This window comes from Octopus sinensis, linkage group LG14 (assembly GCF_006345805.1).
Source record: "Octopus sinensis linkage group LG14, ASM634580v1, whole genome shotgun sequence".
Lineage (NCBI taxonomy): Eukaryota > Metazoa > Mollusca > Cephalopoda > Octopoda > Octopodidae > Octopus > Octopus sinensis.
This window is the reverse complement of record NC_043010.1, coordinates 32,698,232-32,713,653: the sequence shown is the minus strand read 5'-3', so window position 1 is coordinate 32,713,653 and position 15,422 is coordinate 32,698,232. Positions and strand designations below refer to the sequence as shown.

Sequence of the window (15,422 nt, the reverse complement as noted above, 5' to 3'; positions counted from 1 at the left end):
ACCTATGGACAACTTCCAGAGATCCCTGGCCTGGCAGTGCTATCAAGAAGCGTTATCCATTTGGGATAAGCTCTACAGGCATGGCTCGATAAACATGGGGCTGATCTGTCCGAGATGCAGTCAGAGCAACGAAACTGTCATGCATGCACTCGTACAGTGTCCAACCATTTTCGACTTGCGGGACTATGTTGAATGACTGTTATCGCGTGTGGGACGAAACAGTTTGTCAACCGAGTCTATCGTGAATATTGTCCTTGAAATGGGATGGAAGAGCCATTTTTATTGTACTTGTGGCTATGGTGAAAGAATGTGTATAGTGGACGCATCTGAAAGGTCTAGAGACAAATACGTTCCTCTCTGGTCAATCTCTCAACTTCTTCAAGTATCACTTGAAGAGGAAGGTGAGAGTAGAGAGGGAAGTTTTGGTTAGTGAATGTTTCAAAAAAAGATGGGTGAATGTAGCAAGGATGGCATGTGTGAATGATGGAGCCAGCTTGAGTATAATCCTATGAAACAAAAAAAAAAAAAAAATGAAAAAAGAGAGTCACTTACTGTAATGTGTTTTTTTGCATGACACTATTGCCCAAGGTTCCCATGGTCTTTTCTTTCCACAGATAAACCTAATCTTTTTTCCCTTTTTACATTGACATTTCTGTGATACATGATCCCTATTGATCAGCCCCACTCTTTTTTTTCCACGATCACTTTTGATCGGAATTCGACCCACTTTTTAAAATATTTTTTCTTCTCTTCTTCCCAAAAAGAAAAGCTCAACTTTGTATTTTGTCCCCTCTGTATTCAGCTCTGTGTGGCCAATAAAGAAATATATCTATCTATCGACTGACGTGATGTCGCATCGGCTCCGCAGGTAACCCCTTTTTTCAACCTTTTATTGCACACATTTTGTTTCAATTTTTGCACACAAGGTGTGTAAAGACCCAGCTTTTGTTTGAGTGTGTTTTCAAGGGAGGAACTGGCCCCTAGGGGCAGTTTCAAACCTATTTATATTTATATCCTCTTTGATTTCCTTGCCATATTTCTAAACAAATATGGCTAAGCGAAACCATGAGGCCGACTTCCTGCGCTACAGGCGAAGGAAGCTGAAAGCAAAGCCATTCCATGTGAACGCACATCGGCCTCAAAAGACACGAATGCTTCTGCTACTATAAACCATTGCTACCACCACTACTGTCATCACCACCACAAACAACACGAATAGTGAAAACACTTTTGCCGAAGCTTTAAAGTTAAAGAAAAGAGTCATGTTCTTTTCCAAAGAAAAACTGCTCGCCTGTAAAGCAATGTTAAAAAAAGACGACCTCAGCATACAACTACAGACACCACAAAACATCATGGGAAAAATCGGAAAAAAAAAACCCCAATTATTTACAGGACACTCAACCTAAAAGAAGGCTATACGAAAAGGCCACTCAAGAAAATGTTGAAAAATGTTTAAGGTCTATATGGGCCTTTAAAGACTACATCATGAGGGGACACAGATTTGTCATGATCGAAGTTCGATTCAACAGTGAAGAATGAGTCAAGGACCTCTCAAAAAGTCCTTCCAATTTGAAAATTTACTGATGATCCCTATATACCTTGGTTGTAGGGTCGAAAAATTAAAATAAAGAATGTGCCTCCTGAAAAAGAAATAAAATAGCTCGTGTCTGCCATTTGCTATGACATCGAGGATGAAATCCATATCTTGGAAATCGCTGTCATGGACCAGCAAAACTGGATTGGCCAAGAAATCGAAATTCTCGCTCAAATTAATCCAATGATTTTCTGAAAAAATTCCACATCAGATCCAGTTGAGAGAGGATTTACATGTGGCTGTCGAAGGCAGAAAGCTATGTTGCTGCATTTGTGGTAGTAAAACACACTTAAAATTAACTGCCCACTAGCACAGAAACAACAGCAACAACAACAACAAGATCATGAAAAACAACAACCACAAGAAAACCAAAAACTGTGCAAAACACCAGCATTGCTGTCCACACCACCATATGCACAACTAGTTAAACAGCTCTACAAACTAATGAAGGAACATCAGCAACCAACAAGTCAGCCCAACCAAACAACACCACCACCAGCGCCACCAAGAACAGAAACAACACCATCAACAACAACATCAACTTCAAAGGAGGAAGCGAAAACCAAAAAAACTCATACCCCAACCCCAAAAACCCATACACCACACTCCAACTGTCACCAACCAGCACCAACACCAACAACAAAGTCAACACACTCAGAAATAGACCCCAATAAACTTCCCCTCCCACCTTCTGATTCCTCGGACATGTCATCAGATGAAGACGACACAGAGGATTGGCAAGAGGCCACAGGAAGAAGGAGAAAAAGGGGGAAAAAGAATAGAGAAGCAGACAAACAAAGCAGGAGGTTTACCACTCCCAAAACCAAAACACCTGCATAAAACAAAAGCATCAACACAAACACACTAACACCAAACCCCACAACAACGTTGACAGCCATAAACATCAACAACCTAGACTGAATGGAATACATTAGGTCTACCCCAGCCGAAGAATACGAATCTCAGAAGATGCTCAGATAAGAAGTTTTGTCTTTTCAACCTCGTTCATCTACTCTTCTATTTCTGCTCAGATCATAAACCCCTTATTAGTTCTTTTCATTATTCTGTCTATTTCCGTACCATGTCATCATGTAAATATAGTTTCAATAGTTTCGTCTTCCTTGTTGTTGCCTTAAGATAACCTTAGTTCACGCATTTCCTTAACCACAACATATTCATTCATTCATCTATTAAAGTTTATCACACAGTAATTTTTCTCTAATTTTGTCTTAGATTGGCTGACTGAAAACTCTCAGATTTTTCAATTCTATTTTACTATTATCAACATTTGCTGTCTCGTTAAATTATGCTGCACAAATCCCAAAAGAATATTTTTCTCCCTCGTGTTCTGCCACTACCCCCTCTCTCCGCCTCACTCTGTATCTCTCTCGGCTTCTCTCTGTCTGTCTCTGTCTCTCTTTCGATTACCACTAGCATCACAAAGACTTCTTCCATCACCACTACTGCCACCACCCTATATAAACTAGCGCACACACTCAGATTCCCCTACTCGATTTTTAATACCTCTGCCGAAAGAATACGTATCCAGAAGATGCTCTCACCCCCACACCCTCCACCTGTACTGGAAATTCCTATCTTTTGTCATCCTTTGGTTGTCTCCCATGAACATTTCTAAAGGCTTTACACCAACCCCACTCCTACTTAGGGTTTATCTACTATGTAAGGTAGTGATCATATAATGCAAAAATATGATAGTGTTGTGTATGCAGGTTGAACTGAAGGCTATTGTATTGTTTGTTTATGAATTGTCAAATGCGAGCTCCCTTTTCAAGTACATGACACTGCTGTGCCCTGTCCCAAGGTTTCACAGGTCCACACCTCTCACACCCTCAGGGTTGGCACTCTCAACCTCAGCACACTGAAAGGTAGGTCTGGTGAGATTATTGAGATGCTTGAATGGAGATGTGTCGATATGGGCTGCATCTAAGAAGTAAGGTGGAGAGGAGGTTCTGCTAGGTTCCTCACAGGCAAAGAACACAGGTACAAGATTTTCTGGACAGGGAAAACTGACGGGGTCGGGGGCGTGGGTATACTTCTTGCGGAGAAATGGGTGGATAAGGTAATCGAGGTAGTCAGAGTATGCGACAGAATACTTAAAATTAGATTAGTGCTTCATCATGGGTTAGCAACCATTATCTCGACCTCAGCCAGGGCCACCCGATAGACAGAAAGACCGATTCTACGATACACTCTTGCAGACTACCTCATTTGACAAATGACAGGGACCTACTCTTTGTGGCTGGTGATTTCAATGTACATGTTGGACAACATACAGGGGGCTTCCATGGCGTACATGGAGGCTACGGTTTTGGTTCCCGCAATGTGGAGGAACCAGGCTGCTGGAGTTCTGCAATGCAAATGATCTTATGGTTTGCAATACTAACTTCAGGAAACCTGCCAGTCACCTAGTCACCTACCATTCTGGCAGACACACTAACCAAATTGACTACATCCACGCCAGAAAAAGGGAAAGATGGCTGCTTATAAATGCCAAAACCTTCCCAGGCAAAGAATGTACACCACAACATAGACTGGTAATTAGTGACTTCAGGATCAGGGCTAAGTGGATGCCCAGAAGACGACCAGCATGGAGGAGAAGGGTCTGGAAGCTTAAAGATCCTGCAAGTGGACAGAGATTCAGAGACATATTACTCGAAGACTTTGACGAAATAGAAGGGTATATGGCTTCACACGATCTGGAGGACAACTGGAGGTTTCTACAGGACAACCTGCTGAGGGCCACAGACCAGATCTGTGGATGGTGCAAAGTCCCCTCTCGACGCAAAATAACGTGGTGGTGGAACAATGTTTTTGACAGGGCTATTAGAGAAAACAAACAGGCTTGGAAGGATCTAAAGAAACAGCTAAAGATTTATGCCAGTAACAATTAGTTCATAGGAAATGTTTGATGAGTTAGGTCACCATGAGGAGTGCACAATGAAATCTGAAGTGTTTTTCTTGCCAGGTTGTAACTAACTTAACAAGACTTTCTCTTTCAGACTAAGTGCAAGAATAGAGTACAATCTACAGCTGAAGTAACCTCAATATCTATATTTTATTCACTCTCAGATAAAGAGCTCAAAGCTTACAGTGGTTGGTCTTCTCAAATATCCTATGATGTCACCTTGGATCATATATGCATTCAACAACAACATGTAGAAAGAGATAAATATTAACATATTTATTAATCACAGACTTATAGATAGAAGTATGCAAGTATTTCAGGATCAATTCTTGTATAGGGTTAGGGGTATACTGGTGCACGACATAAAGGACAAGATTTTTTTATGTGTAACCAGGTATCTAAACAATGTTGACAAAAACTATGCTTGCAATTCAGCGTCTTTTTACATGTTAATGTCTGGAAACAAATTTGACATTCTTGATTTTGATCCCTGCGTTCCCCAGAAGCATGCATACTTCTCGTTTTTAACCTTTTGGGAGTTGCCACTGACCTGTGGTTTCCATGCAAACTAAGGTTGTTTAGCTGATGTGTGGAATAATCCAAACTCTGGACAGCTGAATTCACTGAAGTATTTTGGAATCTTGGGATCCTATTTACTGAGTGTGGCTGGTAAGTTTTTCTGAAAAATAAAAAAATTTCTTTACGTGTGTTAATTACAATATCAACATTATTGTCACTATTAATATTACTGTAACTCAGGAACATTACCTAGGGTTGCCATCTACACAAAAAGATATAAGTTCACTTCCTGATATCATAACTAAAGTAGTGGTGATGGAATGATTTAATAATACTATAATATTTATGTGATGAGGAAAAAATATTTCATTAATCAAATTTCTGGAACTGCTCTTAAGATTATAATTAAATGATAGCAGGATCAAGCAAATATCAATTAAGATAATGCCATGACAAATCAAGTAACGTTTGTTAATAAGATGAAATTCTTCAGTCTCATCTTATAAACATATTGTATAAATAATGTTACTATGAGCATTATATTGTTGTTGGTTAAATCCCCAACCAATCAAGTGTCTTATGACTTGATACTCACATGATCCTGGACTGGATTTGATCTGTGAATCTTTATAAAACTCGATAATGGCAACAATGTTCTGATCAACTCAGCCATTAAACTTTTCCTATCTTTAGTTTAAAAATAAAGGTTTTTAGTAGGGTAGCAACATAGAACCTAGAATATACGTATGTGTGTGTGAGTTTGTGAAAAATGGATGGTTAATGAGTGGAGAAAGTGCAAGTTTGAGAGGTACCTTTTGTCCTGTTTCACTAAGGACATAGTTACCTCTCTAGCGCTGGTGCTACAAGAAAACATTCAGTAGAATCTGTTAAGTGGCTGGTGATAGGAAGAGCAGCTAGAAACTAGAGAAACCAAGCCTAAATGACATAGATGAGCAGCATCTGATGCCCAATAAGCCAGCATGAAAAATAGACACAAAATAATGATGAGGGAATGTATTTATATATTTACAATGAAATAATTGATTCTCCTTTGAAGAATAAGATTCTTTCTGATAAAACAGTGACATCATTGTAAAACTTTTATATAACTACTAGCAGTATCGCCCGGCGTTGTTCGGGTTTGTAAGGGAAATAATTATATAAGCATTTTTAGAGATGTAAAGTATAATAGCCATCTCAATATGGCTAACCACAAAGGGGGAGGGGTGTTACTGTAGCTTTTTACGTTCTGAGATTTAATAATAAATTTTAGAGAGTTACTTCCCTTATATATGTCAAAAATGGATTAAAAATGGGAAAAATTGATGGTAAATTTTTTTAAAATCGTAGACTCACGCTAATACCCAGACGGTCTCGATATGAATCACGACTATAAGATACCCGGTTTTGGTTAAACTGCACCGCAAAATGTGGGAGTAGTTAGGAATCTAAATCGTAGGAGACAGACACACAACCTCACTTTTATATATAAAGATTTCCTCTATTTACATAATATTGAGGTCTCTTTCTTTCTTTTGTTATCTTACTGTTTTTACCAATATACATATATATATATATATAAATATATATATAGTTACAGAGATGTACATGCATAGCAAGTGACTTGATCTGAGATCGTGTGCTGGAACGAAAACAGTTGCAGCGTTGAAGGTGTTTATAAGCCATTTAAGAAACACACAAAAAACCGTTAGATTCACTTCAACATTTAAATTTAATTTGTCAAAATATTTTCGTCGCTTTGAGACCGCGACCTGTTAGCACGATATTTTTGTCAGTGAACAGGTCGCGGTCTCAAAGCGAGGAATATATTTTGGCAAATTAAATTTAAATGTTGAAGTGAATCTAACGGTTTTTGTGTGTTTCTTAAATGGCTTACAAACACCTTCCACGCTGCAATATATATATGTATGTGTGTATATGTGTATGCATGTATGTGTGTGTGTGTGCGTGTCTGTGCTTGTGATTGTCCTCCACCACTGCTTGACAACGAATGTTGGTTTGTTTACATCCCTGTCACCTAGTGGTTTGACAAAGGAAACAGATAGAATAAGTACAATGCTTACAAAAATAAAACTGGAGTTGATTCATTAAACTACAATTCTTCAAGGCATTGCCCCAGCATGGCCACAGACCAATGGCTGGAAAAAGCAGAAGAATAAAAGAATACATTCTCTGCTTTGGTCTTATGTTCAAGGCATGAGAAAGCTTGAGTTTACATGAGAAGGCCTAACAGACCTGGTAGAAACGCAGCCAAATCTCCCTCAAATCACACCTTACTGTCTTATGTATGTATATTATATATGAGCCAATGAGGGGGACCTCTACATGGTAGCTAGACCTGGTAGAAATAGCAGCCAAATTTTCCCCAAATCACACCTTACTGTCTTATCTATGTATATATGTATGTATGAGCCTATGAGGGAGTCCCCTACATGGCAGCTAGACATGGTAGAAATAGCAGCCAAATCTCCCTCAAATCACACCTTACTGTCTTATGTATGTATATATATATATATACAAGCCACTACGGTTATTTAATGTAAAGTCTTCCTCAAATCACTCTCGCTATTTACTCTCTTCCAAGAACATTTTCACTCACTCTTATCTCTTAGCTTGCCATACATTTTACTCATGTATCTATCAGCGTGATAGACAGAAACAAATATTACATCGCCATCGCATTCTATTGTCTACCTGTCAACACACACACAGTGAATTACTTTCATTTTATTCGTTGCACACTGTGTGTGTGCGTGTGCGTGTGGTGTAAACCACATTAAGAAAAGCATTTGACATACACACCAGAATGTGAGTTTTCTGTAAATTTTGCTTAATTGGAGTTTAAATTTTAAAAACTGGACCTGGCATGACCCGATGCATTCTACTCTTAAAAATGCTAGGTAAATTGTAATTGAAGAAATCCTATATTGTAGATTTCTATAACTGACAAAGGGAGGCAGATAAAATCTGCCTTTTATAATAAGAGATAACATTTCATACAGTTACAGTTCTTACCTTTGTAGTGAGAATATATAGTCAGTACAAGGTGTTGATGTGGCTGTGTGTATGTTAATAAAAGAGTTCATACAGAGATGAAAGAATAAATTCAAGATCTATATATATATATATATATATATATATCTTATTATAAAAGGCAGATTTTATCTGCCTCCCTTTGGGAGTTATACAAATCTACAATATAGGATTTCTTCAATTACAATTTACCTAGCATTTTTGAGAGTACAATGCATCACGTCATGCCAGGTCCAGTTTTTAAAATTTAAACTCCAATTAAGCAAAATTTACAGAAAACTCACATTCTGGTGTGTGTGTCAAATGCTTTTCTTAGTCTGGTTTACACCACACGCAAACGCACACACACAGTGTGCGACGAATAAAATGAAAGTAAATGTAATATTTGTTTCTGTCTATCACGCTGATAGATACATGAGTAAAATGTATGGGAAGCTAACAGATAACAGTGAGTGAAAATGTTCTTGGAAGAGAGTAAATTAGCGACAGAGTGATTTGAGCAAGACTAAACTGAAAGTATGAAACAGTGTTTATGTATAAACAGATGACACTTATATAAACCCTTTCGTTACCAAACCGCCCGAATTTACCTATTCATATTTAAATGAGAATATCAGAGTAAATCTCTTTAGTAAATTCGTGAAAACACGTATTATACTTCGTAAACACTTCAAATACAATTTTGTACAAAAATCGAAGTGTAATTTTAATTCCGTGAATTATGGGAGGTTTTTTTCCGAAATTTGTTCCTATTGTGTTTTCAAAATTTGTAATTCTGACAAAAAATGGATACGAATTTCATTATATCAAGCAGTGAGTCAGAATTCGAAGGATTTTCTACTGAAGACCTTCATAAATCTAACTCTATGACTGAAAAAAAATAAGCATCTTTATATAAGAGTGAAGTTGTGTGTCTGTCCCCTTCGATTTAGATTCGTAACTACTCCCACATTTTGCCGTGCAGTTTAACCAAAAGCGGGTATCTTATAGTCGTGATTCATATCGAGCCCTTCTGGGTATTAGCGTGCATCTACGATGAGTCTACGATTTAAAAAAAATTTACCATCATATTTTTCCATTTGAATGCATTTTTTTCGCTTTTATATAAGGGAAGTAACTCTCTAAAAATATCTACGATGTGTCAACGATTTAAAAAAAATTTACCTTAATTTTTTTTCAATTTTTAATGCATTTTTTTGCTATAACTCTCTAAAAATGCTTATATAGTTATTTCCCTTACAACCCGAGCAACGCCGGGCGATACTGCTAGTACTACATAAAATATATTTTATTTACTGGTCAATGATGATACATAGAATCAAATTGTAGAATCTAGTTGAATGAAGTAATCTATGCAAGAAAGTTCAGAGATAGAAAATGTAGAAATAACAGCTAAGTGGTGGTTTTCAGTCATGTGGCATAGAGTAATAGACAGACATAGCAATGATGCGAAAAGTCAGGTTAGCAATCTGTTTTTAGTAATGGAATACTAGACATTCTAGAAATTTCCAAGAGAACTGATAAGCTTCTTGAATAATTAAGTATCATGTTTCATGACACAGATGCTTTGAGAAACTTAGAAAAGAGAAGTTACTCTATAATCTTTCTTGCAAGGGAGATCATTCAACTATTTAGCTACCTACACTACTACACCTTGTATAACTCTCTTACCTTGGTGATATGTTCTTTGGCCAGTATATAGTGAGGAACTGTTCCATGACTTTACAAGTTTCAGGAGAACGATCAACAATGTGTATTTCTTTGAGACAGCTCTCTGTTACTTGGTTATCCATAAACTGGTTCAATGCTTGTACAATGGAGAATAGAATAGTGTCCATAGGGATGCCAAATTGACCTTTATTGAAGGAATATAATAATTAACAAGTTTTTATGGTATTTTCCACGCCATTCTCCATGCCAATTTTATTTGCTATCTATGCTAACACACATAACACTCTGGTTTTATCATAAACTGAAATTTACCAACATGAAAGATAATTTCTGTGATGAAGAAAGATTTAAATAATGAATTAGTTACTTAAATTTAAGGGGTAATTATATAGATCTAGCATTGGCAGTAAACCAGACACAGTGCAGTATACTTTGTTTTATTATTCAACTCTTTATGTATACTGTTGCTTTATACTACTACAATGGTCTCTGTTCCTCACAACTAGATGATGGTCTCATACCTCCAGAACATCTTCCCTCTAGGATTTTCTCTGTGTTTCTGTCTGTCTTGCAGGAGTTGACCTGCAACTGAACGTTAGTGGCACCAACTTCACAAATCTTGGAAGGCCTGCAAAGGACATGGGCAGTGCTTCTTTTGGACTCAACAAATAATGAAAGAAAATACTGAATAATATTAACTCAAGACTGAGCAGTATCTCCTACAATACACTGAGTCATTAACTCATCACTGAACATGTCAACTCCACATAAAATATCAAGAAAATTCAGCCTGAGAGAGTGGGAATCTTCTGCTATTTCATGCCAATATGGTAATAGAAACTTTGTAACAGGATTTCTCAACATTTTACTTGAGATTCCTTCTTCATGAACGGGAATTTGCACCATATCCTTCTCACCATCCATCTAGAGTATGCTAAACATCAACGTGTCTTTGTAAGATTTTGAGCAAATAATCTGTGAGGCAGTACTCCTTTTCAGATAAATAGATAGGAGCAATGTGTGTCACCTGATCAAATACTTGAAACTACAGCCATTATAATCAGGTATTGCTTTATTTTTAAAATAACAATACCAGGTTAATTAAAAATTACAAAATAACAAGAAAACATTTTTATTTTAACAAAACAAAAGGAAATATAATTAATTGGAACAAATTTTAATTGGGTTTATTTATTTTAGCATAGATGGAAAACTGTAAGAAAAAAATTATCATTCAAATCAAAGAATTAGCCTAAAACAGATTTAAAATATATCATACAAAATGGTCATGCACTCTAGTTAAGAAATACTATATGTGGTTGCTCACTTGACCTGCTAAAAATAGCAGCAAAATCTTCATACAGTCACACTGTACCATCTTATAGGATATATTAGAAAATGTATTTCAAGATAGCTTAAAAAAGAGAGGATGGCCATGGTTGAAATACTTTAAATCATTGGTTTGCTCAATTAAAGTTAGCCTGAGATTAAACAACAACCCAGGAGGTGGAGCTGAACACAGTGAGCTAATGAAACACACATCAGTATTATTATACTGATATTTGCAGTGTTGAGGTATTCCCTTCTTACAACTAGGTAGACTGAACTATTTAACAGTCAAGTGTGTTCTTGATCATAGGCAACACAGTACTGCTGATAGAATATGAACTGTTGACTTGTAGATTTGTTATTCTGTACATCAACACACTGTACAGTAGCCTTTGTACAGAATACACTATAACTGGTAAAATGTGACTGAATGGCAGAAGTTAGATAATACAGTACAATAAGTTAAATGTGACTGAGCAGCAGAAGATATATAATCAACAGCATTGCAGCCATGAGTAGTCTGTATTTTTACCCAGACAAGTAATTACAGAATTACATCATTACTCAAGGATCATGGCCAGAAGTTAAAAAGTCTACTTTGTGACCACAAGGTCTCAGGTTCAATCCCTCTCCATGATATCTAAAGCAATTGTCTTTTACCATAGTCTCAGGATCATCCAAGCCTTGAGAGTTCAATTGGGTGCATAGCAACTGTATGGAAACCCTGTAGATAGATCGTGTCTGTAATTCAAAGGTTATGCCTTGTCACACTGACTCACTCTGATGATTATATTAAGAATACACATGTTTGCAGAATATTCACTATAATTCAATGAGTAGGAGGTTCAGCTTGAACAACAAAACATTCATTGCTGAAATCAATGAAGATCTATTAGCATTATTCCTTAACACAGCAGAGTGTGATGAGGAAGATTTGGCTGCTGTTTCTAGCTGGTAAATGCTCATGTACAGAACCTCTCATTAGCTCATATTGAATCTAAAAGATGTGGTAAATTTACAGATTCAGTAAACAATAAAAATAATGACTCACCTGTAAAAATCAATGTGGTGGCCACTGACGTGATTTTTAAATACGCAGCTTTATTAAAACATTGGTAAAATATGTTAGCAACATATTCTTGGATTCTATTTTGATCACCAGAACAGATGTCTCTACTTGGTTCTTTGACACAGAGTAAGTACTTTGAGTAGTTATCACACACTGCAGTCACGTCCTCATTGTTGTTTTCATGATTCTGAACTGTTATGACAGCACCAACATCACACGTATTTACATCTTCAGAATAAATGTCCAGTTTCAGCTTGCATGGTAGATTGAAAGATGCACCAACCTGGTCTTGCTCATTAATGTTTAAAATGGCATTGCCTGAAGCACCTGATATTTGAGTGAGTACCTCAGGTTGAAATGTTGGAGGTCCTTCTCTGGATAATTGTAACTGAACAAAAGTCTCACAAAGGTCAAGTTGTTCCTTAACTAAACTCTCAAGTAGAATATTTTCATCTTGTGCCATAATACTGACTTTTACTTCAGGGAAATTACCAATGACATCAGACAGAAGGTTATAAAAGTAGTCATCATCTTGATTGGAATCAAGTTTTACATGTTTGGAATGGATTTTTGCTAATAATTGACTCAATCTAGAATAGGCACAATGAATAACAGACACCTCATTATTTGATTTTGACTTTTGTTCCCAAAGATCAGGAATTAAAGATGTTGTTTCTTCATAAAAGAAATATAGAAGGTTGTCGATTTCATGCCAGGTTATAGTTCTCTCTCTGGAGTTCGCTGCCATAGTTATTTTCTGGATACGTCTTCTTCCTGCAACCATATTAAAACAAAATTTTACATGAAATGTTGATGAAAACCCTGCAATGAAGAGATGGTATATTATCAGCAGCACCATGAAGTTTTCAAGTTGCTGGTGTTTAAGAAGTTCAGTGTACAATCACAGTGTGACATCTTGGATAAACGTCTTCTTCCATAGAAAACCAATTCTTTCCATACAAAACTATGTCCAGCATTCCACCCCACTCCACCCTGCTTCCCACCATCCATGTATGTCAAGTTTTAATTTGTAGTCAACCCATTGAAAGAATACGAAAGATTGCAAAAGAGATATGCTACTCATAAAATGGCCTTTCAAGATTACTGCAGAACCTTATCAGAAGAAACTCCTGACAACTTGGCACTATGGCATGAATCCAGTCAACTTCATTATTGAATACCTTCATTCTTTAAATATTGTAAAATGAAGATGCTTCTAGAAGACACTGCCTCATATTGTCGAAAGAATTCTCAAACAAGATCTCTAAGTGATCACTCAACCAAATATTCCTAAGTCATACTCTACTGTTTTACTAAAAAACATGTAATTCTAGCTACATGTTTTTAGAACTGAGGTGACCTCAGCTTCATATACACGGTTTGTGTTAAATAGCTGACCAGTAGGCTCTGCTTATACATATTTATGGAAACCACGGGTCTCTTATAAATATGGAATGATTTGATCATGGCTACTCTACTAAAAATATACCCATGCCATCCAATGAGCTATACACCCATGCATATGTAATTAGGCATATGAGGTGGAAAGCATTCTACCATGACCTAACCACATCATCCCTGAAGGACAGCAGCTATGGAATTAGACTGAGGAAACACCCACTCAAAATCAAGGACCTTGAACCCTTCCCAAGCTAAAATTCTCTAAGTCCTCTTCCTCCATCCAACACAAGCTCTGGGCCAACATTAAATTGTTAAAAAACTCAGGTCCCTAATCTTCTCTGATAAGACGAAAATCTTATATAGGATAGACATCCTAGATCACGATAGATTACTAGAAAATAATATCACACTAGATTATAGGTGTGCTTCCCCATACACATCAACAGTGAAGCCAAAAAATAAGCTAACGAACTAGAGATAGCGGATAGGGTAGAGATCTTAGCTAAAAGAAATGCCTTCATAAACTGAACTTTTCCTCAAATCCGAAATGCCACCTGATCAATCTGGCCAAATCCAAGATCAGTCTGGTGAGTAATCACATATTGACATCAATAATGACATAAGGAGGGCCACCAACCTTTCCCTATGGCGCAACACCAACGAAGCGACTGCATGGTTTAACACCAACAAGGGAAGAGGCAGAGCAAGGTGCACCCAGTTCGATATAGTTGACTTTTACCAGTTTATACCAAAGGACTACTGGCCAAAGTGTTTTCTTTCGCTAGGGGCCCCACTAACATTAGCGACAGAGATACAGAAGTCATTATGCATGCCAGAAAGACAGTGATGCTCAAAAGTTTGGCATGGGTCAAGCAATCCGACCCTATGGGCGCCTTTGACAGCACTGACATATGTGACCTCACTGGGTTGTATATTTTCGATACCCTTCGGAAAAAGTTCCTTTCTGTCCTCTTTGGCCTCTACAGAGATGATGCCCAGGCCATCTCTAGGGGAGCAAATGGGCATACATTAGACAGGCTTAGAAAAGATCTAATCACCATGCTTGCCTCTATGGGATTGAAAATCACCATAAAGACCAACCTCACAATTGCAGACTTCTTAGACATGACTTCAGCTCTGGTACATACAGGCCCTACGTCAAACCAAATGAGAGGTTAACATACATCAACACAGCCTCCTGCCACCCACCCATCGTGTTAAAAATACCTGGTAAGGGGTATTAGTAAGAGGATTACGAACCTTTCCTCCAACCAAGAGATTTTTGATGCAGCAACACCATACTATAATGGGGCCCTAGCTACCAGCAGATTTAGGGATCACATCTTCTACATGCCAGAACCCAACAACCACAGAAAGAAGTGCAGCAGAAATACCATTTGGTTTGCCCCGCCTCTTTCTTAACACAAAAGCACCTGTAAGTAGAATATTCCTTAAATTAAGAGATAACCATTTCACTAGCTGCCATAGGTATAGGCCCATTTTCACCAGGCATAACATTAGTCTTGTTTAACTGTGTCCCCAATATTAAAAGCATCCTAGTTAGTGCCCCTAGGCCACAAGAAAAGGCAGGATGTTCATGCAGGGACTACAACAGATGCCCGGTGGGAAGCCACTATGAAATCAAAGAGGTGGTCTATGAAGCCAAAGTACTAGCAAATCCTGGCAATACCACCGGTAGAAGCAGTAGCAACTGTAGACATGAGAACAGAACCATCAACACTGCCACCATCACCACAGCTGATGACATTAGTAATAACAGCACCAATGACAGCATTGACAGTTCCCCCGATGGCATTGACAGCAGTAACAACACTAATAACAATAGCAGTATTGCCTAT

The 15,422-nt window shown here is 37.5% G+C and overlaps 1 protein-coding gene across 2 annotated transcripts in view; it reads right to left on the bottom strand.

Moving 5' to 3' along the window:
- LOC115219124 overlaps positions 1–15,422 on the bottom strand; it is a 50,612-nt gene that overhangs the window by 7,167 nt on the left and 28,023 nt on the right. Inside the window, exons 1-4 of one of the 2 annotated variants that reach the window (XM_036508834.1) lie at positions 14,824–14,959; positions 12,145–12,936; positions 9,765–9,948; positions 5,071–5,199 (exon numbers count right to left, since the gene is read on the bottom strand). In XM_036508834.1, coding sequence (XP_036364727.1) covers positions 5,071–5,199; positions 9,765–9,948; positions 12,145–12,936; positions 14,824–14,863 — 1,145 coding nt within the window. In that variant the 5' untranslated portion in view covers positions 14,864–14,959. Of the gene's footprint in view, positions 1–5,070; positions 5,200–9,764; positions 9,949–12,144; positions 12,937–14,823; positions 14,960–15,422 lie in introns of those variants that run through there. The other variant, XM_029789203.2, reaches the window with a different exon arrangement.